Source organism: Amphibalanus amphitrite, unplaced genomic scaffold (genome assembly GCF_019059575.1).
Source record: "Amphibalanus amphitrite isolate SeventyFive unplaced genomic scaffold, NRLGWU_Aamphi_draft 001441F_arrow, whole genome shotgun sequence".
Classification (NCBI taxonomy): domain Eukaryota; kingdom Metazoa; phylum Arthropoda; class Thecostraca; order Balanomorpha; family Balanidae; genus Amphibalanus; species Amphibalanus amphitrite.
Window position 1 is genome coordinate 83,002 of NW_024882934.1, and position 24,491 is coordinate 107,492.

Below are 24,491 nucleotides of genomic sequence, written 5' to 3' on the forward strand. Positions count from 1 at the left end.
AAAATAGTACCAACAAAACACTCGAAAAATGGATTGTTACGGAGCGTGATTTATATTACAAGTACATAACTGGCACAAACTACGTCACAGCCGGTTTAGCGGACATAGCCATATCGATCCTCTCATAATCCATGGTTCAAACTTGAAAAATCTTACAGAAACGTCCTCTGGTATCCGGACACAACACAGTCGCGAGATTTCTTCTGCGGACGGTCCCATGTTGCCGATTACGTGACAAAAGATCGTAAGACAAAAGATCGTATGGAAAAAGATCGTACGAAAATGATCGTAAGATAAAGATCGTATGTTGTAAAAGATCGTACGGTAAAAAGATCGTAAGCAAAAGGTCGTAAAGCAATTGATCGTATGCAAAAGATCGTACGAAAATGATCGTAAGATAAAGATCGTATGTTGTAAAAGATCGTACGACAAAAAGATCGTAAGCAAAAGATCGTAAAGCAATTGATCGTATGAAAAAGGTCGTAGGAAAATGATCGTAAGATAAATATCGTATGTCGCAAAAGATCGTACGACCAAGGATCGTAAGCAAAAGATCGTAAAGCAATGGATCGTGGAAAAAAAGATCGTAGGAAAATGATCGTAAGATAAAGATCGTATGATGTAAAAGATCGTTCGACAAAAGATCGAAACGTTACGTTCGTAAAGTAAATAATCGTATAGGTACACAGAATAGTGTTGTTACGAGCGAGCGAGCGCAGCGAGCGAAGCGAAGTCTTTTGAATATCAGGCAGCTTTTGCCAAATTGTCAGGGAACTCAGATTTGTTTTTCAATAGAAAAACACAATTCTAAAGAATAGTGTTTTAACTATTGACAACAAACGTTCGGTTATAACGGGAAAATCTCAGTATGAGCGGCCCGGCCTGTAACGCTTTTGAGATGCTTATATCTCAGCAACCGCTGAACCGATTGGCCTGCGGTCTTTTTTGCTGGGTAGTCCCATCCCTTCTTCCCCGTAATTGACTACTTTTGATACATCTCAGTGGCCGTCGTGGCACGTGCCACGTGAGAAGTCAAGGGTGTTCAAGCAGTTTTGCAAAAGTAATGATTTTGAGAGGCCCATATCTCAGCAGCGGCTTGAGCGATTGTCTTGCGGTAATTTTTATAGGGTAGCTGCATCCCTTCTACCAAAGGTCGGATACCCTTGATCTGTGTGAGTGACCCCCAATGCACGTGCAAAATACAAAAAGAAGAGGTGCCAAATTTGTTCCCATTTCAATAACTCGGTAATTACTGGGGCGATTTCGAACCAATGATGGACAATTGACATCTTTAACCGGCCTTCGATAACAATGACTCCTATAACTAGGATTGGATTGAAACTAGGATCCTATAACTAGGAGAATTGCGACTTCGATAGTGATAACGCGATAAACATCTGTTGATGACTCGTAAAGCGATGACGATTCAATATGAAAATGTAACGGTGCGAAGGAAAAAGTATTTTTAACGCCGTTTACTTCAGCCGCTTAAGCAACATTTTAACCTTCCAGGCGGTGTGGGGGTGTGTGGGGGGGAACATGGGTTTAGTTGTATTCACTTAAAATAGGTACATGAAAACGGCATCACATACATTCATTTATTCGGCACATACATATACAACGCGTTGCTTGTAGGTGTCATTGAGCCATCGGGTGCACGTCAGAATAGCTAGTGACATTTGAGCTAGTGACTTTTGAACTAGTACAAAACAGCTAGTGCCTCAAAACAGCTAGTGACAAAACAGCTAGCGTCAAAATGGCTAGTGAAGCAAAATAGCTAGTGCTTAGAAACAGCTAGTGACAAAACAGCTAGCGTCAAAGTAGCTAGTGAAGCATAAAGAGCTAGTGCCTCAAGACAGCTAGTGACGAAATAGCTATCGTCAAAATAGCAATTTCGTTGGACCTCTGTTCCCTTCCCATTCACTTCGCTTCAAAAATGCAAGATATCTTTGACTGTAAATATGTATTTCCCGCGATATGCCATCTCTTTAATTCCCCGGTGCCCCGCTTCTAATTTGCTGTTTGTCCTAGGGATCCCGTCCTCTGCCCTCCTAGCATTCCAAATAATTTTGTCAAACTACGGTGCTCTTCTGCTCCTTCTACCCGTGGGGACTCTTCGTCGGGAAAGAATCTATAATAGCTGCTCTACGAATAAGCTATTTTGCTTATTAGCTATTAGTCGACGCTAGCGATTTCTATAGCTACATGGGCGTAGGAACGGCTGGAACATTGTGGGTGCATGGGTACAGAAATCCAGCCATGGCCGGTGAAGCCGGGGGGGGGGGAGGGGGTAGGGAGCGGCACCCGAGCGGAGGCTCCTTGTGAGCTTCGAGGGTGTACCATGTCGAAAAGGTACCTACCGATGTTAAGTGTATTTAGAAGCGTTGATAATGTCAATATTGACTACCGCAAAAAGTACCTAAATGCGGCTAACTTAGCCATTTTCGAAGATAGGTATCGGGCTAAAACTTTTGACAGTGGGTCATCGGTATGTGTTCAATCACATGTGTTCCGTTGCTTTCTTTTTTACTTGAGCGCAAATGTAAGTTTTGAAGACTATCACAGTAGCAAACGCTTCTAAAGGTGGAAAGTGGGCAAAAAAACCTGAATTTGTTGTGCTGCATGGGAAGTAGTGTTGATGAGAAAAGGGGTTTTTGTTCCAGATTATTGTGGGTGCAGAATACATTGTCTGCACCCACTGGAGAATTATTGTGGGTGCAACTGCACCCACTGCACCCATGGTTCCTACGCTTATGACTAGCAATAATGAAGCACTAGCTATTTTGCTCTACTAGCTATATTGACGCTAGCTGTTTAGACACTAGCTGATTTAATGCACTAGCTATTTTGCATTACTAGCTATTTTGGCGCTAGCTGTGTTGTCACTAGCTGTTTTGAAGCACTAGCTCTTTTGTACTAGCTCAAAAGTCACTAGCTCAATAGTCACTAGCTGTTTTGACGTGGACCCGAGCCATCTAAGCTCTGAAATAAAATCAATGTATGGTCGAGCTTACGACGGCCACTTACTACGCGAACACAGAAATTGATAAGCTTTGTAAGCGCTGGAGTTGGGCTGCACCATGTGAATACCATATTTTGACTGTACGATCTTTATCTCATACGATCATTTGGCGTACGATCATTTTCCTTGACGATCTTTAGCGAATACGATCTTTTGTCCATACGATCATTATGTCGTACGATCTTTATCCATTACGACTTTTTGGCATACGATCATTTTCCTTGACGATCTTTAGCGAATACGATCTTTTGTCCATACGATCATTATGTCGTACGATCTTTATCCATTACGACTTTTTGGCATACGATCATTTTCCTTGACGATCTTTAGCGAATACGATCTTTTGTCCATACGAGCATTATGTCGTACGATCTTTATCCATTACGATATTTTGCATACGATCAACTGCCTACGATCTTCTGTCATACGATTTTCTGCTTTACGATCTTTTGTCCGGTTACCCATGTTGCCCCACTAGTCGCCCGCCTCCTCTAGCGGCGGCGCCTCACTCACTATTAGCTGCACCGGCTCATAGATGGCAATGTCGTCGGCCCCCACCGGCTCAACGAGGACCGGTCCGCTCGCTGGCGCCTGAGGGAGAAGATATAGTGTCAGACGTTAGACAGAACACAGTTGCTACAGAGGCACATAACGCCTCACGGCAGGCATTCAACAGGACGTGTGGGATGAATGTAACTGAATGAAGTCAATTTTTGCCGTAGGTAATCGTGTGTATAGTATTGAGCGGGCATGCTGCATGCCTTAATGGCCCTTTCACACGTAGCAACTTTTCAGTCGCCGGCGACAGCAGCAGTCGCCGGCGACCGCCAGCGACCGCCAGCCAACGATCGTGTGTGACGTAGGTATGACGTAAGCAAGTCGCCGGCGATCGCCGGGCCACGGCCGGGCAATCGCCAGCAACTGGTGACGTCAGATCCGCGTCACAGGCCAGTCGCCGGCGACTCTTCTCGAGCAGCGGACGCCGCCATGACAGTTTTGTCCTTGGTGAGTGGTTTAGGTGATTTGTGATGCATTTTTGGTTGGTGTGGCTACCTTAAATTTGTTGCACAGTAGCGTAGGGATTATTATCTTGTAGTTTGCCTGTCGTGAAGCTGTTGTGACTTGAATTTAAGCTTGATTCGACAATATTGGAGGGTTTATGTCATTTGTGGCGCACTTGCCCATGATCACCCATGATTTTTATTTGTGATAAATATGTATTTTTTCATCAAAATTGAGTATTTTAATGACATTGAAATTGACACTAGTTTCATAAGGTAATGAAAACTTGCTTGTTGTGTCACAAGAACATTGTTTACATTCAGTATCAGTGCCCTTGAGGACAAAGTGCCTACCCATCAGTCAGCTATTTGCCTACCTATTCGTGCGACACAAGGAAATATTTGATAGCAACAAAATATTATATTGCTGCTCATTAATTAGCATGACCAAAATCAAACAGGTAGCTTTGCAATTTTGTTATTGTTTCTGCTGGAGTTTTCCTTGGTACCATGGATAAACAACCCAGGCCAAACTTATCCGCATTGGGTTCGCATGTGTGTGCGTGCTCACAGGGCAAATGATAATCCATGGCTTATTAGTACATAAATAATTGCATTATGCATAGTAGGTGGTAGGTATGTCATGTATTTTGGCAAGGTATTAGGTGGTATGTATTTTGGCCCTGGAGCTGTTTCCTATTCATTGCAGCAATGCTGCCGGCATGGCTTATGTGTACCATGCGCACACAAGCTCCACCAATGTAAAAATGTCATTTTCACACAAAACTCATAATTGGAGGAAGGTAGAGCAGACCAAGAATAAGCGGGCATTTGCTGCAGTGTGGAAAAAGTCACTAGAGGCTTGATACTTTTTTACATGCAGCAGCCTGGAGATGTCCACAGAGGCATGCCTGAGGATGTCCACAGAGGTGGATCCAGGCAATAGTTTTTACAATCTTCTCCCCTTGTGCCCACTGTGTGTTGTGCTGACTGCTTATCCCCCTTCTGGTGGTGCCTAGACTTGCCTCTGCATATCTCCCCAGGCTGCTGCATAATGTCTAAAAAAACCCTCAAGCCTCTAGTGACTTTAATCACTCCAGTCTCTACAGCATATGCCCACTCATGCTACAGCTGCCTTAACAATACCAAAATTAGTAACAATGGTCTCATAACCATATTCAGTAGGAAATGAATTACCTAGAAAATTATATTAAAAATACACTTGCTTTCAAAAAGAATGAGCACTGCTAAAATGCTATTATTTCAAATAATGCTAGGTTTCTGAACCACAAATTCCAATTCTGTGTCACTGAATACTGATTGCCAATTGTACAAGACAAAAAGCGTCAACAATGCTACATCAAGGATAATGATGCTAAGATTGTTCTCATTTAAGCCTGAAGTGTAAAAACCAAACCTAACCTGATTTGGGTATTTGGGTAAACCAAACCTAACCTGATTTGGGTATTTGGGTAGTTTTTATGATGCTAAGCAATAGCCTATTCCAGGCTTCCTAATTTGCAGAGCTTTTGGTTAAAAAATGATTTTTAAAAATGTATTTGAAGTATGTTCTGACATGTCCGCCCTCTGTGCCTGGCAGACAAGTCACAGCGTTACCTGATGAGTCAAGAGGTTCTGTACCTGATGTACCTGATCAAGAGTACCTGATGATTCTGCAACACCACCTGATGGCCAACTCGACGGCATTGCTGACCCGAAAAGGAGTCTAGCAGCTGAATGTTCAACTTCTGCCACTGCACTGTTGACTCTGCCTAGAGACAGCATCTGCACCACGGCCCACAGACGATCTTCCGTGGGACGGTGTGCTCCGCACCAGTCACCACACTGACGGCGTTCACCTGTGTGCTGCACAACTTTCTGTGAGGTCAGGAGATCGACACTGACGGCCCCGGACGGTGTGCTCTGATTGCGCCGAGTGTGCTCCCTCGTGTCCGGGCCTTGATGCCAATACCGCACGCGAGGCGGCGCAAGCCCTCACATACTGCGTCCAAGGTGCAGGTGGTGTTCGGTGACAGTGTGCAGCTTCTGCCGGCCCCGTGGACGGCACCGCGTGTGATCATGGCATGTGCATTTGATTTTCTGACATAGTGCAGTGAATTCATTTGTCATTTTGCTTCTGAACTGAATGCTGTCGCCGCTCGGTAGGGTCGATTCTGCCAGAGTAAAGAGGTCGCCACGATCGGCGCCGGTGCGGCAAGCCGGAGCAAGGCACTCGGCAATCAGCTGCCGGGAGGTGGCGGCGGCGGCGGCGGCTGACGACTCGTGCCTCGAAAATCCTGTCGTGTGCGTTGCTGGCTATTATGCGTTGTTGGTGTGCGCTGTTTTGCAAGGCCTTTGGAGCGGCATGTCGAGTTTTGAGTTTTGGACGAAGGAGCCTTGGTGTTTTGTTGGTCTATTTTCGATAAAAACGGTCATGAAGAGTGAGCTGTGTCCAGGCTGATTTTAAGATTTCTGTCACAGTATTGTCACCTTTGACCTAGGCTTGTGTCTTCTTGGGTATCGGCATATTGTGCCACCGTCCCTGCCCCGTGTCCGCGCGTGCTGCATTTTTATGTGGTCTCGCGTATGGCGTCATATACTGTCACCTCGCCATGTTTAGTGATATCCACTGTGTGGAAAAATGCATTTTGTTATAAGGGGGGGGGGGGTACACTTGTGTTCCCCAATCTAGCGCTTTAGATAATACAGCATCTGTTTTTGACATAATGAAAGCCTGTGTTTTATGTGGGTGGTAGGCTTCGCCGTTCCTCAGGTCCGTTTCTGGCATTTGAATTTCTGCTACATTTCTAGAATGCCTTTTTTCTGTTTTTCACATACAAAGCACGGTTCAAATGTGTGACCACAAATCACTGTGATTGTCCCATGCTTACCACCAACCATTCCTTCAATGCTAATGTCGTTACAGCGAAGTTATTCATTTATTGAGAACAGGGTTGTAGTTGAATAAACAAGACAGGTGAGCAAAATCTGCAGCACTCGTAGTCTTTAGGAAAAATGGAGGAACTGCAAGTACACATCACTTTTCAGTTTTATGCTTGAGTGCATTGAATTCCAATGAAGAAGAATCGCAGTTTGATTGTATTTTCATTGATATTATGTATTGTTTCAATAATAGATCTAATAAATATTATTCCAATATTACCTAGACGGTAGTTATCATCCTGCAAAACATGTCCAAATATTTAGTACCTTGAATAATGCAGTAAAATAAGCTGCGCCGCTGCATGTATCAGCAGCGCAATATCTGGTGCCAACTCAAGGTCAAGCGGGTCACGTGACAGTTGAGCGGCGGCTGGCTAGAACAGTCGCCGGCGACTTCAAAATGTTGGAAAAATTGAACTTTCTCCGCAACGCCGACAACTCTTCAATGATTGGCTGACACGACTGCTACGTCACACCCCGGCGACTGGTCAGCTGATATCGACAACTGCGGAGTTGCCGGCGACTGACCCCGGTCGCTGGCGATCGCCGGCGACTGACCCCGGTCGCTGGCGATCGCCGGCGACAGTTGCCGTCGCCGGCGACCGGAAAAGTTGCTACGTGTGAAAGGGCCATTATGATCCGAAGTTGGACGGAGCGTGCCAAATTTGCAACAAAAATACACGCCAAACGACAAGATAAATCATGGAGATCTATTGTTAAACAAGCAGCATTCAATCAGCGCAAACTGACAACTGTAGCTCTTGAGATCTCACGCCAGTGGGATCAGCCCGCAACCGTCTGGCTTAGCGTTAGATACCACTTGGTGGGAAATACATCAGCAATGCAGAGGACGCATCATTAGACTGGCTGCACTGCTAATTTTGGAATAAGAACAGCACACTCGTTACGACGCTCGTACCAGTCGTACCCATAATGGAATCCATCGGTGCCATCATGTCAATCTTACTGTCAGACATCTACCACCACACAGCTCGCTTAGTTAACTTCTTAGAAGTTCCTTACTCATTTAATCTCCGCCCCATCATATCCTTTTTCTCTCCACCAGCCTCTACAGTTTGAGCAATCATCAACATCGAGGACAGTTCGCCACCATCTCTGTCCAGTGTCCCCACCCCCAACCAGTCCTCATATTTTCTATCACCGCTATCACCACAGTCTTCCGCATCTCCTTCAGCTCGAGAAGATCTTTGTCACCTTCATCGTCACTCTCGTTTGCCCTCATATCCCAGTCCTCGTCGTTTAATCACTGTTTTCGGCACCGTCTTCTCAATCGTCTCCCCTACCAACCTCGGCAACTGCCCACAGCCTGAGAAGATGGTCGGCACCGCCTACAGCTTCAGCAAGTCCCTGACGAAGGCGAGCCTCTCCTGCAGCTGAGGTCGATCCCTCAGTAGCTGCAGCACCAGCAGTCGCACACTGTTATGTTTCTCGTCGACTCCTTCCAGCTCCAGCTGCAGTTTGGTGCGGGACCTCAGGTGCGGGCTGTAGGTGCCGTCCAGTACGCTCTGGTAGTATCGCGAGCTCTGCTGCTTCAGAACGATACGGCCTAGGTTCTGTCCGCGGAGCGCGGCGCGGTGTTGGAGGCCCTCCCGCAGCCTCTCCAGCAGCTGCTGCAGTCCACTGACGGCCGCCCGCCGGCCCGGTACCGCCTCAGAGGTCAAGTTCTCCAGGTGCCGCTCCGCTCGCTGGATCTCACCGGCCAGGTGGGAAGCGTCCCGTCTGGCGTGCTTGAACCTCCGTCTGAGATCCTCCAGCTTCTTCTGTCGCTGGAAGAAGTTGACGGCCTTCTGGCGCCCGCGTCGATCGGCGTTCTCTGCCCGCAGCGCGATGGTGCCGCGCCGGTCGACGGCCCGCTCCATCTCTGTCATCAGACGCTCCTGGTCCCGCAGCAGCTGGCCGTACCGCACCTGCATCCTGTGAATCTCCAGCCTCATGGCTTGCACCTCGGCCGCACAGCCCGTTTCGCCTCTCAGCTTCTCTTTGGCCTGTTTGAGCAGGGCGATCTTCTGCTCCCAGAGCAGCTCTGTGCCACCGGCGTCCGCCATCCGGGCTATCAGCGTGGCGCGGCGCTGCTCCTTCTCCGAGATCTGACCGCGCACCTGGACACACTCCGTCTCCGTCTCCCGGAGCTGGTGGCAGAGCTCGTACTCCATGACGGACGTATTGGCCGCCAGCTGGTGGTGAAGGCGCGTCTCACCTGCCAGCCGCACGTTCAGATGACACACTGCCTGGCGCAGCTGCTTTACATTGAGATCCACAGCGTGTAGCGAGCTGCTCTCCGTCTCAATGGAGCGTTCCACGCGCAACTTACGCTGCTCCATGATCAGTAGCTCTTTTTTTCTAGTGTGCACCACGTGTTGTAGCTGGTCGCGCTCCTGCGTTGAGAACACGAGGTCATTCTGTAGACGGATGTAGTACTGCTGAACGCCGTCCACCTGCTGCTGCAGCTGGTCAATTCCCTTGTGCAGCGAGGCGATCATGATCTCTAAAGGACCCAGCTCCTGGCCCCCAGCCGCCGCGATCAGCTGTCCCAGCCGTGCGTTGAGCTCCTGCACTTTGTTCTGCTTGTGCTGGATCACGGCGTTGCCGCGGTGGACCTCCTGCTGGTACCGGTTGAGGTTCTCCTCGGCCAGCCGGACCTCTGCCAGCAGCTGCTCCAGCACCGTGTTCATGTAGCTGACCGCCGTGGAGGCGTTGGAGACGGACAGCAGCAGGCGGGCGATGTTGTTCTCCACGTCAGCGACCTGACCCTCCATATATTTGGTGACCTCCCTGGTCTTGTGCACGATTTTGGCCGTGTACTTCCCGGCACTGTCTGCCGTCAGCCGCTCCTGCATCGTCTCCAGGATTTTGTCCTCCACCTGCCGCTTCAGGTCCGTCACCCGCTCCATGTCGGCTTGCAGGTGCTTCATACGACGCTCCACATGCCGCTGATCCGTCTGACACTGGTAGAGCTTGTCTTCTGTGTCTCCCAGGATGTGACGGAACTTGGCGTACTCGGTCTTGTGTTCGTCAAACTTGGACATAGTATGGTCGTACGCACGTTTGAATTTGTCCCTCTCGGCCTGGAGTCGTTTGCGCTGCATCATGAGCTGTTCGTTGTCCTCCTGCGCCTGCGCGATGGAGCGCATGTATCCCGATATCTCTCCGTCGATGGTGTGCAGGTCGGCAGACAGCTTACTGGCGTCGCTCTGTAGCTGCGAGTACTCCTCGTCCCGTTTCTGCATCCGGTTCAGACTGTTGGTCCACGTCATCGTCAGGTGACGACGCTCCATCACGAGCGTCTCGAGTTCAAGCTGCGCCTCTGCCAGCACCTGTCTGGCCAGGTTGGCCTCCTCAGTCTGAGCGCCCGTCTGCACCTGGTTCAGACGGATGGCCGTGCGCAGACGGTCGGCATCCGATGACAGACGAGCAATCAGGTAATCCTGTCTCTGCTTGTCCTGCTCCAACTGAGACATCTCTGCCTCGGCCCTCTCGGCCATTTTCTGTCGAAGCTGCAGCTCCGTGTCGGCGTCCGCCTCCAGTGATTTCAGGTGGTATTCGTTCTTCTCCAGAGCAGACACATCGGCACGCAGCTCCCGCTCCCTCTCCCTATCGGCCTCCAGACGATTCCCAATCTCGCCATGTCTCTGTCGGACGGCGGTGAGCGTCTGTTCAGCAGCTGCCCGCGCCTCGGCGGCCTCCGAGAGCCGCTGCTGCAGCTGCAGCTGCTGCTCCTGCTGTCTGGCCAGCTGCAGTTGCCGCTCGTACAGCTGCACGCCGCACGACTCGCGGTGTTTCGTGCGGGAGCGCTGCTCCTTCCGCAGCTCCACCAGGTCTAGGTCCAGCTTCCCGATCTGCTTCCTCAGCAGAGCGGCCAGCGCCCTCTGGAATCTCTCCATCAGCGGGTGGTCGGGCGGAAGGAGCGGCTTCTCGGGCCGTCCGCTGCCGCGTCCCGCTCCGCCGGCTGACAAGGAGCGCCGAGAGTCACCGCCGGTCGACTCGGCTCCGGCCGGCTCGGTGGCCGGCTGGCTGTCCCGGTCACTGGTGGGGGCCGCGGGGATGGACCCGTCGTTTTCCCCGTCCCCGGCTGGGGCGGCGTCCCCGCCGGGAGACATGGCTCGGTATCGAGGGTAGGGTACACTGCGCGGCGTCATATCGTCATAGCTGAATTGGCCCGACAGCTCACTGCCATCGTCGGTGACAGTGCCCTCGGGCGGCTCGTACAGCGGGTAGGGAGACACCGATCTCCGTCCCGGCGGAGCGGCTGCCGCCACCACCGGCGGTCCGGTCGGCTGAGCGGTGGTCCCGAGACCATCGAACGGTAGTGCGGGAAGGTCATCACCGTCCCGGTCCTCGCTGAGCGCGGCCAGCCGCTCCTCCCAGTAGAGCCGGTCTCCGGAGCCGGGACCCTGTGACGGCTCCAACTGGAGCTCGCTCGGTGGGGGCGCCGCCGGCCGCAGCGCCTCGCTGGGCGTCGGACGCAGAGAGGTGGACGGTGTGGCTACCAGACCGTCTGGATTCAGAGGTCCGAACTCCCCGTCAGCGCCAGACATCTCCTCCGCTGCCTCCGCCTGTGGACTGGCCTCTGTCCCCTCTGACATCACTGCCTCCCCAGTCCCTGTTTCACCTGACGGTGGGACGGAATCATCGGGTCCTCCTTCAGCAGTGCTGGGATCAGTGTCTCCTCCAACTGTCCCTTGTCCAGTTCCTGTCCCATTTCCTGGAACATCAGCCGGAGCGTCGCTGGGCATCAGAGCTGCATCAGGTGCTGACAAGGCCTCTGTATGTGAGCTGGAGATAGCACCATCATCAGGTGGTTGGTCAGAGTGGGGAGAAGGGGGGTCTCCTTCTGTGGCAGGTGCAGCAGCTTCTGCTGGAGGAGGGTCGTCACTCGGTGGTGGCAGGTCCGCATCATCAGGTGGCCTACTATCCTCCTCTTGGACAGGTTCATGGTCTGACATCTTCACAGCTGAGCGTGGCTGTTGTAGCTCCTTCTTAAGATGTCATGATCTTACCCATATTGTATCTCAAGCTCGATTTTGTGGGTACTTTTTAAAACACGAGTCCTATTGCCCGACTATTGCCCATCAACTATGACACGCACTCACAAATTCATTCAATATCTCACAACTTCACTTTATATGGTGTTCATATTGCAATAGGCAATCATATTGCAAGCATAGGCAATCATATTGCAAGCATAGGCAATATGGCTCGGTTTTCATCAAAGTTCATTCACTGTCTCGGCCTAAAAACATACGTCGGGCAATGAAACGCATGATGATCGGTCGCAGGCACTTCGGCGCGGCGGGTTATCTTTTCGAAATAAATCGCCACGACGTGACACGACGGGTGCGGTTCAATCCCAACATCTCAGCAACCGGTGCCGTGTTCAACACGCCGCAACAGTGCGCTACACCACTAACGCCACCACTACACCACGGCAAACGCCGCACCAATATGTTATTGGTGCGGCGTTTGCGACGAATTCGCCGCGACGCTTCAGCGTTGCCAGCGTCCGAGTTTATTGATGTTTCCATGGAAACCCAATACACCGCTACGCGTGGCGCGCTGCAGCGCGGTGCCGTGAAACCAAGCGTGAAACACCACCCGGGCAATCGATCGGGACGGGACCAACACCAATGTGTCGATATTTTAACGGGCTATGAAAGAATACTCGTTCGCGACGCGAAGCAATGTTATGTTACCAAGCGAGAGGTAGTTTGTTTGTTTGTTTGTTTTGTTGGGTTAGGCCCTTTCGGTCGACAAGACCATTGCAGAGCCGGAAGGATGATAGGATTTAGGGGGAGACATTGGTCTGGGCAGGCACCCTAGTGAGTCGCCGGGGCTGAGCCCGTCCAGAGGACAGGCCACCCAGCCCCAAGGCACTCACTGCACCCGGCTACGGGGTGCGCTCCCTCGGGAGCAGCGGTGCCGCTCCAAGGGAGCAGCCCGCATGAGATAAAGTTGCCTGTCCAGCCCGGAAGGGGGTTGTGGCGTGGAGGAGAAGGATTTCAGTATCCTGAGGATAGAAGCACGGATAGGTGAGAGAGGTAGTGGTGGTGGTAGTGGTAGGGGTACGGATAGTAGCAGTCGCAGGGTAGGAGCATGGGCGTCGCGGTGATGACGTCACTCGTGGCAGCTGGCACCTAGTGTCCGTATGATGGCACAAAGAGTCGACGAATTTAAGAGAAAAACTTCGTTTTTCACTGTTGCCGAGGTCAAAATCGAGTAAGCAGTTCTGTCCATGGTATTCATACATTACATTGCAATGCAAGTTCCAATCTATAGCATGGCATCACCAGTGTTCTAATACCTATCTAGCTCCAAAACGCACGTATGTAATTTATCGGGAATAATTCACTTGATAAAATTAGGCGACGTTCGATTTTCTCAGGTCAAGTTTGCCCTTTTCGCTGGCTAAAACACATGCTACGTCGAAAAGCATAGTTGGAGCCCATCCTGTTTCGAAAAAAGTAAACTATAGGAGGTTTTGTCCCTTGGAAGCTAAAACGTTAAATTACAGTTCAATTTGAAAACATAGCAAAGAATGCACTGTCGAATGCACTTCTCCGTGGCGCTGCAGCTCGATTAGTTCCCGACTATGCCCCTATTAGTCAAAAACTGTTCAAGCGAACTTTTGTCTCGAAATTTTGATATCGGTGACCTAAGGTCAGGTCAATTTTGCGACCTCCCCATTATAAGTCAATGGGAGAAAATTGAAAGTCGCCTCTTTTTGACGGAATCATTAAAACACTCTAAAACACTGAATTACTGTTATATTTGACACACTGAACATGGAAATGGCACCCGTGACCCCTTTTTGTGCCCCTGAGGTCATCTCAGGTCACCAATGGTATCTGACAGTTTTTCGCGAATAACTTTTGATAGAGGCATGCTAGAGCGAGAAAACACCTTATTTGTGTTTGGCTCGACGATACGGATCGACTGATCTGCAACTTGACCCTTACCGGTCAGGTCATGACCTTGACCTGAGGTTAAATTTTCAAGTTGGCCTTTCAAGGCCAAATGATAGTTCATTCGAGGCGTCTTGACGAGAGAAACACGATGCCGGTAAATGATAGTTCGTGCAAGGTTTGAGTCAAAAGTTATTGCAGAAAAACTTTTTCCGAAAAAAAGTTATTTTGGCATTTGTTGCCCCCTGCAGGTAAAACCGTTGACGGCAGGTCAAATCTGAGAGAATTATTCAAAAAGAGCGTTATCAGGGCTATCAAATGCGCTTTTCCGTGGCGCTGTAGCTTTATTAGTTTCTTAGCTGTGCGTCAATTAGTTGAAAACTGTCGAAATCTGACCTAAAAATAGGCGAATTTTGGCCTTCAATGACATTTGGTGACCTGACAAAGAAGTGACCGAGGTGATTTCTTCCTTGTTTAGGTGCTCTTTCGAACGCCGCCTTCCCCGTATCGCTACGTGGTCCAGGAGCCGAGTTAGAAGGGGGGTTTCAACCCCCCCCCCCCCAGCAGGGCGTGGAAACCCAGGACCCCAGCGGGGCGCAGGTTAACGGCACTTTTGTATAAAAAATACTCGGCACGTTTCCGTTCATACCTCTGCTTCCAGACGACACATCAATACGAGTCAATCACCATTCGAAAGCAAGTTAGCTGATGCCGTCTTTTAAGACCACATCGTGAAGCAAGTGGCGCAGTCGCTTGTTATCCCTCGCGGGCCGGGGGGGGGGCGTTTTTCGCCCCCCCCCCTGGCGAATATTTGCGATAGCTCCCGAACGCTAAGGGATAGGAAAGCGAAACTTTCAGTACCTTTTCTCCCATCAATTTGACATCTTCTGAAGTAAAAAAATTGGACCTAGCCCCCTTGATGACGTCACAAGGTCCATTTTTCTAGACCCCTGCACGGCAAACTTCGGCGTCACAGACGCAAACTTCAAATAGCTGCTAAAAATAGTTTTAGAGATAAATACAAATTACGAGCACGGTTGTGTAGCGTTTGACCTAGAGAAAAATAGAAAAATAGTTTTGGTGACCTGAGGTCAGAGGTCAGGTCAACGACCTCGAAATGTGATTTTAGTTTTTCGTAAATAACTTCGACAAAAATGGTCCTAGAGCTACGGCAGTGGTACCATCGCATTCGCCTTGTCAAGCCGCGTCGAATGATATATATTTTGTTTGGAAAAGGTCAAGTTTTATGTTGACCTCATGTGACCTCGAATGACCTCTGGTTGACCTTGACACATGGAAGGTCGTTTCATGATGGATTTGTACCCGCTGATCACGAATCTGGCATCTATTTTCCTCTAAGCCTTCATTTAGAGCTTCCGGATGGCAAAATTGTCTTATTTATTATTACTAACTTGAATTAGTGAAATAGCCTCTAGCAGGGATACTGTTCAGTGACCTTGACCTTTGAGCAGCCTTGTATCGTAAGAGGAACCACAAATAGGGAACTGATAAGCCTCAAAACATTTCAAAACATCTTGAAAGTTAGCACGCAAGATGTGCGAAAAAGTGCCAAGTTTGAGGTCAATTTTGAGCGTGACCTTGACCTTGACCTTTGATTTTGAGCACATTTTCGGAATCCTCAGATTCTCTTCTTTCGTTTGACACCCAATTTTGCCGGTTTGATGCCGCCTGCCGTCCTATAGAAGGCTTACTTTGAGATCACTACACATGTGCCGGTTTTTGCCTTTGACCTTGACCTCTAACCTTGAAAATTGACCTGAGGTCAAAAATTTTAGGTCCTTTAGAATCGTCTGGCAAGGAACTTTCGTTTGGTATCGCTTTTGTTTCCGTAGCTCCCTTATTTATGGAGTTAGACAGGGAGGCGAAAAACGCCCCCCCGGGCTGCGGTGGTTGGGATTACCCCCCGGGCCCGGCCGGGTTATACGTACCTCTAGGACCAGCGGCGGAGACGGCTGGGATGGGGACTGGTCCTGCACCGTATGCTGAGCCGACTGTTGGATGTCAATGACCTCTCCAGGCCCTGGACCGTGGCTCTGGCGCTCCATGTGGGCCTGCAACTGAGCACGGCGTGCGAACGCACTGCCGCACTCCTGAGGGACGGATCAGGGGGGGGGGGGGGAGAGAAGTCAGCCAGCTTCGGGTCGGGTTGGGTTAGGGTACGGTAGACTTGCTGGAATTTACAGATTAACACATTATCTAGTATCGTGTGCGTTTGATACCCGGATATTCAGATAAAGGAAAGGCGAAGATAAGCATTCAAACAAAACGCATCAATGATCAAACTCTTTATGATAGGCTGGAGCATGCTGGGGTTTTACGGCGACCGGAGTGTACCTAGTGATCACGGCGCTCAGCTATCAATCTTCGAATACCACTTATCTCGAACACTCCCCTCTCCTAGGCGCTCCGCACGCTCCACATTAACTCACCGAGCACTGGAACTGGCGTTTGGCCGAGTGTGCTGACAGAACGTGCGCCTTCCATCGCTGCGCGGAGTTAAAGCTCTTCGCACACATGCCGCAGTGATGTGAGCGCTCCTTGGACGTCTGATGCGCCCTCTGATGTATCCGCAGCTGCTGAGTCGAGACGAACGACGCCGGGCAGATGGAGCACCGCGCGGGCCGCTCGCCTGCGGCAGGGAAGAGTGTGTGTGTGTGGGGGGGGGGGGGTCAGGTGACAGGTGTGTGGTTGGTCAGATGACACCGCTCGCCCGGGCAGGGAGAATTGACTCGTGGCCCGTAAGGTGATAAGTGTGTGTTTATCCCACCCCTAGCCAGGACAGAGAGGAGTGAGTCGTCAGGTGACTGGTTTATGTTTGTCCCTCCCCTCTACTTGGCACGGATAAGTCAAAGTGAATGTCAGGTGATTGGTGTGTCCGATGTTGCTGGGAAGATGATGGTTTGTTGACTTGAAAAGTTGATGATCAATACGAATAATGAGGTATGAATGAGGCTATCATGAATTTATAAAATGGTAACATCGTGCAGTACTTCCAGTACGAAGCAGTACGAAATATAGCCTGAAATACCGGTATAAACAGTCGGACAAGGACATCCCGCTTGTAACCTAAAAAGGATCATTAAACAGCTGTTCATAGCCGAACACGTACGACACAAAACACACCAAGACTTTTTCTTTTGAATTTCCCAGTCAGCTCCACACAAATGACGACCATTATGACGACCGCCTAATAGCTACAGACCTGAGTGAGCGGCCCTTTGATGGTGAGTGAGCAGCAGTTTCCGAGTGAAGGCCTTGTCACAGATGTCACAGACAAACGGCTTCTCGTGCAGGTGGACGACACTCCGGTGGGCTGTCAGGTTAGATCGCTGGGCGAACCTGGCGAGAAACAGCGAGAGTCACATTGGCCGGTCACGGGACACATTGAATGGGTTAACCTTCCAGGCGGTGGGGGGGGGGCAATTTTTTGCCCCCCCCCCCTTTAGTTTTTTTGATATATCTCGAGAACCGCTGCGCCGATCGTCACCAAACTTTCAATACCCTCCCGGGAGCAGCTAGCGCACATGGTGACCAAAAATTTTTCCAAAGGCTATGATAGGTTGGCCGCTAATGACGTCAGAGTGACGTCATTTTTGCCATTTTCGACCCAAAAACAGGTTTCGCGGGAAGAGCTGTCAGGCCTACAGCTTTAGAGATACAGAAATATGTTTCAGACATAAAAGGTGTGGAATAAAAAGGGCTACAAAACTGCTATTTCGGTTTTTCGAATTTTTTGGATTTTGACCCCCAAAAATCAAAAAATAGATTTTTTGAATATAATAGCCAAAAAATCCAAAAAGTTTTTTGAATTTCGAAAAAAACCGGAATATATGTGATAGCCCCTACCGCCTTCTATCTACATACCAAATTTGAGATCGATATCTCTTTTTTTGGCCAAGTTATAGCGAAAAAACTGTTCAAAATTGATGACGTCAAATTTTCAAACTCAATTTTTAGCAATTCTAGACCTCGTAGCGCAAAACAAAGACCACCATTAGACTCCCCGTGACGAGCTGCATCGAATCGATACCCATTTTATGCAAAAATATCAACTTTGAAATTTGACCTTTTTTGACCTGACCTTGACCTGACCTCCAGAAAGTGACCTAAACCGTACCTGATGGTCTTATAACCAACACCATTGAGTTGGCAATGAAAAACTGGCCATAAAACATGCATCGCATAACCTTAGTAAAGTTGGGCTCATGTGGTGACCCTTGGTGACCTTTGGTGACCTGACCTGTGACCTGACCTGGTATGACCAGTGACCTCTAATAGCAACATAGGTACTAGACAACTGACGCCTTATCGCTGATTTTCGACAAAATGCGTTTTACTCGGTGTTATAGCGCTTTCCCTAGAAGCCCCGTGAACGGTGAAACATTTTATCTTTGACCTGACCTGTGACGTCATCGGTGACCCCGAGGTCAATGAAATTTGGTTTCCCTCGGCAAATTTGGCAGGGCTATCGAACGCCGTTTGAATTTTCCGGATCCGTCCAGTAGTTTCGGAGATACGGGGGGGGGGGGGGCAAAAAAGTGCCCCCCCCCCCCACCGCGCGGAAGGTGGCTGGTAGGCCCACCGCCTGCCGGGTTAAGGGGGCACACTCACTGGTCACGGAAACAGTGACATATTGCCAGGTCATGGGGACAGTCTGACACATTGTCAGGTCGCGGGAACAGTCTGACACGCTGACCAGTAACAGGACATTGACAAATTAACAGGTATCGGATCGACAGTGGCACATATTTAACCGGTCACAGGACAGTGACGCATTGACCGGGCCACGGGACAGTCACATATTGACCGTTCATGAAGACACGGCGACACAGCTAGCTAAATGGATGAATGAATGAATGAATGAATGAAATAATGAATGAATGAATGAATGAATGAATGATGAATGAATGAATGCATGAGTGAATGAATGAATGCATGAGTGAATGAATGAATGCATGAGTGAATGAATGAATGAATGAATGAATGAATGAATGAATGAATGAATGAATGAGTGAATGAATGAATGAATGCACGCATGAATGGATGGATGAATGAACGAATGAAGGACATGATTTACACAAGTCTTACTCTTGTGTAAGACTTGTGAAACTATATGACATATGCCAATAAGACCCTGGAAAGTATATACATACAAACGAGGAATTTCTTACAACTAGCTGCTCTTAGTGAGGCCGTACTAACCCGACGCCGCAGTACTCGCAGATGAATGGTTTCTCCCCGGTGTGCGTTCGAATGTGATGAGTCAGCAGCACTTTCTTGGTGAACTCCTTCCCACAGACATCACAGCTATGCCTCTTCAAACAAGTTTCCTACAACACAGCAGAAAGTATGGCGTCATCGATACACACAAAGGTAGCCAGTGTCACATAAGTGTAGCACGTTAAATAGCTCACAGCTCATAGCTCGATAGAAGCCCGATTATTCAGTATTTACACAAACTTCCATAGTCATTATGCTAGCAGACACCACAGAGATCGAAACACACATTCCTTATTGCTCCGTCCTATACCCACCTATTCGCTTAGTCCCTTCCCACACTCACGATGCATCCCCGCTTTCTTGACGCCGCGTTTCCCGTTCTACTCACGGCATGTTTCCTCAGGCGGTTCTCGGTGGTAAATTTGCGTTCACAGTGTTCACAGCGCAGTCCCGTGCGTCGATGGCTCTTGCTGTGTACGGCCAGGTGCAGCTCCGAGAGGAATGACATGCCACACTGGGGGCACTGGTAGGGCCTCGGTCGGTGGCCGTGCGTTCGCAGGTGCTTCCTCCACACAGGCTGACTGGTGAAACTCTTATTGCACCTGGGGAAAGGGGAGACGATTGGAACAGCTTTATATGCATACACCTGTGACCTGGGTAAGACGTGCACGCTTTTATTAGTGATAGAAGGCTGGAATGTACTGCCTCTAGACATGCTGGGTGTCGTGGTAAACGTCTAGACAGCGCATATCAAATAGTGCCTGGTTGCAAATCCGATTGCACGGTTTGCTCTAGCTACGTTGACCGTATAATGTATGCAATGTCCCAAGTAAAATACGAGCGAGCCGGCGTAGCAACCAAAACTAAAACCTCGGTAGCCATCTAGCGGCAATAGCTCTCTATAATGGTATGCAGTTCATCCTCACATTTTCGATTGATCATCCCTCGCCCTGTCACGACCGAACACCGCCCGCCGTCCACCCACCTGTTGCAGACGTAGGGCCGTGCGCCAGTGTGCACATCCTGATGCCGTTCCAGATCCGCTCTCCGGCGGAAGGTCCTCTTGCAGTGGCCGCACGGCAGTCGGCGGTCGTGCGCCTCATTCTGGTGCCGCCTCAGGAACCGTGGTGTGGGGAACGTCTCACCACATTGCCCGCAGCCATACGGCCGTAGCGGGGAGTCGGTGTGGCGCTCTATCTCGTGCGCCTCCAGGGCGTTTCGTGACATCATGGCTACCGGGCACAGCGGGCAGAAGTATACCATCTTGGCCAGGTGCTGGCGCATGTGCTCCCGACAGGCGACACGGGTCTCCAGGACGAGGTCGCACACGCCACACTGCGAGGTCTCCTCCTCGCGGATGTAAGTGGGGGGAGGGTCGGCCGGTGGTGGCGGCGGCGGCTCGGGTGTCGAAGGGGAGGCCACAGGACTGGCATCGTCACGCGCCTCTGGATCAAGGGAACCAACAGAAGCGGCATCCTCATCAGATTCCGCCTGAACCTCGCTCCCATCGTCGTCGTCCCGGCGGATCTCGATGTTTATGAGAACGGATTTATCGGAAACAGAGGAGCAGCCTGCGAGCCGCTCGGAGTGAGGTGACCGCGCCGCGGAGATGTAGTTCTGGCTCTCTGGGGGAGTTCCCGGCGGTGACGATCGGATCCAGGCAGGACGGCCGCGCCGCCGCTTCACCACCGAGGCAGGTGGCGCCAAACGAGCCTCGCCACTGTCCAACCGAGCCAGAAACCGCGCCTCTAGCGTGTAGGCCTGCCTCCGGAGAGTGTCTACCTTCACTGCTAGGGAGAAGCACCGACGACAGAGGATATCTCCTGCGGGCAGGGGCCGATGTAGCGGCTGCAGTATAGCTAACAACACTGCCCTCACTGTCTGCGTGTTACAGTGATAGAGCCGATCGTCAATGGGCTCAAAAATATCTTTGTCATGATCTTCAGTCTCATTGATTTCAGCTGATTCATTATCAACACTCAGAGGTAAAGCTACATCATTCACCTTACTGCGAAGCTTAACTGAAGTTGGTGCGGTAACGCTTTCCAAGCAGATGATACAGTACTTTGAGTTGCCTTCAGTACGCACGTCAGCATCTTCTATCTCCGTAAATGCTTCCATGTTCAGCGTTTACCTTGCAGCTTACCACATCTGGAAAGGAGAATAAATAGGTAAGGATTCATCCTAGGGAGTGAATGGGGGGGGGGGGGGGCGGGGGAGATTCAAAAGCACCTCGTATTAGTCAATGGCGAAGTAAACGGCATAGGAGCAGCTAGTTTCATATAACTTCAGCTGGATACAGCGACGCCTTTGGTAGTTTTCAACCAAAGTTTTCCCGTGAGTGCGAGGCATACGTGGTAGGTAAATGCACACAAGTTAAAAGCAAGTCAACTCCTGAGGTGGCGAGCTCTCAGGAGTTCAGATTTTCGCATCGGCGCTAAGACCAGAATAGAGCCCACGACGATCAGTTACGGGGTGCGGTAGGACCTGCCAGTGAACGCATTTACCCTATATAAATTTTGGAGACGCATCGACCAGCCCTCTCCCGGGCCCTTCCCTGTAACCACCCCTCATTCACCTCCGTCAAGACGTGGAAAGGCAGCCTGCTGCAGACGCGTTAGACAATATCTTTCTCAGCCCACTCGTAAGATTGTCACGGCCCATGAGTGCCAGATGTGTACTGTGTATTGTGGAAGATCTGTCCTAACATGCAATCTCCTTACTAGTGCGCACTATTTCTCGATTTGAATGCAAGTGACTGCGAATTAGTTTGTGCCAATGAATGAAATGGTTGCAGGATATCTGAATAGCTGAACACAACGGACATCGAGAGCCGGATGACAGAGTTGCTGTGGAGAGCCCTTTTGCAGGTCATCGCGGATGCTCGCCACGAAAAACACAACCAACAAATCTTCAAAAGTATTATTGAATGCATAATACCAGAAATTCTTCATACATAGAATGAAGTACACAATCACGTTTCATGACACCTTTTCTGGACTTAACCAAAGGGCAAATAGCAAATGAGGCACCGGCATCCCGAACCCGATGACTAACACGAAGTCGGCAATCAAAGCATGTACATCAGCCTCATCTTTGTCACTGGCAGCGATAAGGGGCAATGATCCGAATCATCATCCTATGTTGAACATGGGTAGCGGAGATAACTACGCTTTGTCGGACACAGCCGCCTGAGCCGCCTTTTTCGCTTTGATCAGCTCTACAAGCTCCTTGTAGCGCCGCATACAGTCCTTCCTAGTGCGGTTGGGCAGACACTCCGCTATGCGATCCCAACGGTCCTTGGTCTGAGGACCGTACGTCTTGAGCGCCTGCTCCAGCCGTTTCTGCTCCTCTGGAGTCCAGGGCGCCTGATTGCTACCCTGCTGATCCAGCGGAGTCTCGGTACGCTCGGAGATTCCAGTGTCGTCGATCTTGCTCGCAGCCTTCGTGCTCTTTTCGAAGTTTTCATACGCGTTTTGGTTGGCAGACTGCTTGAGCTTCTGGTCTGACTTCTGCAAGTCTTTAGCATGAGCCAGTACCTCCTTGGCAGTCCTTTTAGAGCCGGATACGTGCTGGTTGATGAAGCTGGCGATTACCTCCCACCGCTGATTCGTTCCGGCCGGAAACAGTTTGACAGCCTTTATCAGCATCTGAAGCTCATCGTGCGACCAGGCCTTTGTTTTGGCTTTGCCGCCATTGGCAGTCGTCTTGGCGGCCACCGTGTCGCCAGAGATTCTCTCTTGTTCCACCTGTTTCTTGACGTGGTCGACCTCTTCCAGGAAGCGCTCACGACCGCCAGTTGGTTGGGAGAGCTGTTCGTTAAGCTGATCCAGTCTGAGTGCGTCCAAAACGGTACACATGCGCTCCAGTTCCATCATGTGGTCAGCACGCTCGGCATCGGACTCGGCGAAGTAGTCCTTCTCAGCACACAACTGGCGAAGTGTTTGCCGGCCGCGAGCGAGTGCCTGTCGCGCCGCTTCCTTCTGACGGCGCGCCGTTTCCTGCTCCTCACGTCGCGCTGCTTCCTCCGCCTCCCGGCGACGCTGCGCCTCCTCCTCAGCCAGTTTCAGTGCCCTTTCCTCTTCCTCGAGGCGGCGCTGCCGCTCCTCCTGCTTACGCTGTTTCTGAGCGGCCTTCTTGTCACGGTCCTCCTCCTTGAACCTCTGAATCCGTGGGTCAGCTGCATAGGCATTGTCGACCAGTTGCCGCAAACGGGCCGTCTCAGCTTTCTTCCTATCCTTCCGGGCCGCCTTGTTCTGCCGTTCAATGAAGCGGCGCTCATCACGGTTTTCACCTTTCTCCTTCTCTTCCTCATCCAGGTAACTGAACTCACGCCAGGAGTCAAAGTCATACCAGAAGCTGTAGAAATGTTCAACATCATCTCGTGAGGATTTGGCATTCCCAAGCTCTGGTACTGGACGTCGAGTTGACCAGCGTGCATTTCGCTCAAACACTGGACGGTACACCTTGAAAAACTTCTCTTTACTGACTTTACCATCAGGGATTTCCTCATCAAAAAGTGGATCCACCGAGTCATAGCTGATTCTCTTTGCTGGAACTCCCAGAGTTTCATAGGCACGAGTGATGCAAGTGAAGTAATCATCTTCATCTCTGATCTCTTCCCCTGCACCCCTACGCTTGTCTGGGTGATGCCTCAACACCTTCTGACGGTACGCTTTTTTGATGTCATCCTCAGTGGCCTTGTACCGCAGCTTTGAAAGACCAAGAACCTTGTAGTGATCTTGTTTCTTCCACTCCTTAGGGCAGAGGGTGCGAAGAAAGGTAATATCATCCTCGATAACCACCTCAACTGCTGAATCCTCTTCTTGCTCCTCTGAATCAGCTTCGATCCCAAGACTGTGAGAATTCACACGTGCCAAACAAAACTTCTTGTACTGCGCGCCGACGGGCTCTACATCGAGAAGGTCGTACGCTGTCAAACTCGAAAATACTTCTACTGTTCCAAAACTTTGCATGGTCACAGCAGCCATTATGATGGACCCGTATGTTCAGCAATTAATTAAAAACACAAAAACGGCCACCTGACCTCCCACAACTCTCAAACGCGTCCACACACGCGCATCTCTCACACACTATTCTGCATCAAGGATATACGAAATGTATGCTTGCAGAAATTGGCCATCTGAGATCGAGTTGCTTTTTTGATAAATGACGTCATAGAAAACAGAAAGAAACAATCATTTAGCCATTTTCCTGATATTTTTGCCATATTATGGCTTCAACTGGTAAGAATAAATAAGAATGAAATGTTTTATCCATTTCAAAATGATACTGCACTCGATTTTTTAGAATTTTTCTTTTGATTTTTTCTTGTGACGTCATTGATATTCTTAAAGTCAAATA

At 50.0% G+C, this 24,491-nt stretch overlaps 3 protein-coding genes across 4 annotated transcripts; all 3 read right to left on the minus strand.

The window, feature by feature from the left end:
• Positions 1–36: 36 nt before the first annotated feature.
• On the minus strand, positions 37–24,214 carry LOC122373085 (zinc finger protein 2 homolog). 2 transcript variants are annotated; one of them, XM_043350839.1, is made up of 9 exons: positions 24,175–24,214; positions 20,113–21,278; positions 19,516–19,729; positions 19,110–19,237; positions 17,110–17,246; positions 16,337–16,536; positions 15,836–15,997; positions 3,488–3,613; positions 37–219 (listed from the first exon to the last, which is right to left on the minus strand). In XM_043350839.1, exons 2-8 carry the CDS (start codon positions 21,246–21,248, stop codon positions 3,497–3,499), a joined length of 2,094 nt encoding a protein of 697 aa, XP_043206774.1. In that variant the 5' UTR covers positions 21,249–21,278; positions 24,175–24,214; the 3' UTR covers positions 37–219; positions 3,488–3,496. The 2 variants fall into 2 exon arrangements, with proteins under 2 accessions (XP_043206774.1, XP_043206773.1); XM_043350838.1 differs by lacking the exon at positions 24,175–24,214 and adding an exon at positions 21,706–21,769.
• On the minus strand, positions 7,663–12,200 carry LOC122373083 (coiled-coil domain-containing protein 40-like). Its single transcript, XM_043350834.1, has one exon. It carries the CDS (start codon positions 11,928–11,930, stop codon positions 8,316–8,318), a length of 3,615 nt encoding a protein of 1,204 aa, XP_043206769.1. The 5' UTR covers positions 11,931–12,200; the 3' UTR covers positions 7,663–8,315.
• On the minus strand, positions 22,035–24,230 carry LOC122373086 (dnaJ homolog subfamily C member 2-like). Its single transcript, XM_043350840.1, has one exon. The coding sequence runs from the start codon at positions 24,116–24,118 to the stop codon at positions 22,295–22,297; it is 1,824 nt and encodes a 607-aa protein (XP_043206775.1). The 5' UTR covers positions 24,119–24,230; the 3' UTR covers positions 22,035–22,294.
• Positions 24,231–24,491: the final 261 nt, after the last annotated feature.

Excerpts from the sequence above, each read along its gene's own strand:
- LOC122373083 (XM_043350834.1), bottom strand. The coding sequence starts at position 11,930 with ATGTCAGACCATGAACCTGTCCAAGAGGAGGATAGTAGGCCACCTGAT.
- LOC122373086 (XM_043350840.1), bottom strand. The coding sequence starts at position 24,118 with ATGGCTGCTGTGACCATGCAAAGTTTTGGAACAGTAGAAGTATTTTCG.
- LOC122373085 (XM_043350839.1), bottom strand. The coding sequence starts at position 21,248 with ATGGAAGCATTTACGGAGATAGAAGATGCTGACGTGCGTACTGAAGGC. Across the intron at positions 19,730-20,112 it reads CGGCCCTACGTCTGCAACAG|GTGCAATAAGAGTTTCACCA; the intron begins GTGGGTGGACGG and ends CCCTTTCCCCAG. Across the intron at positions 19,238-19,515 it reads ACCGCCTGAGGAAACATGCC|GAAACTTGTTTGAAGAGGCA; the intron begins GTGAGTAGAACG and ends GCTGTGTTGTAG.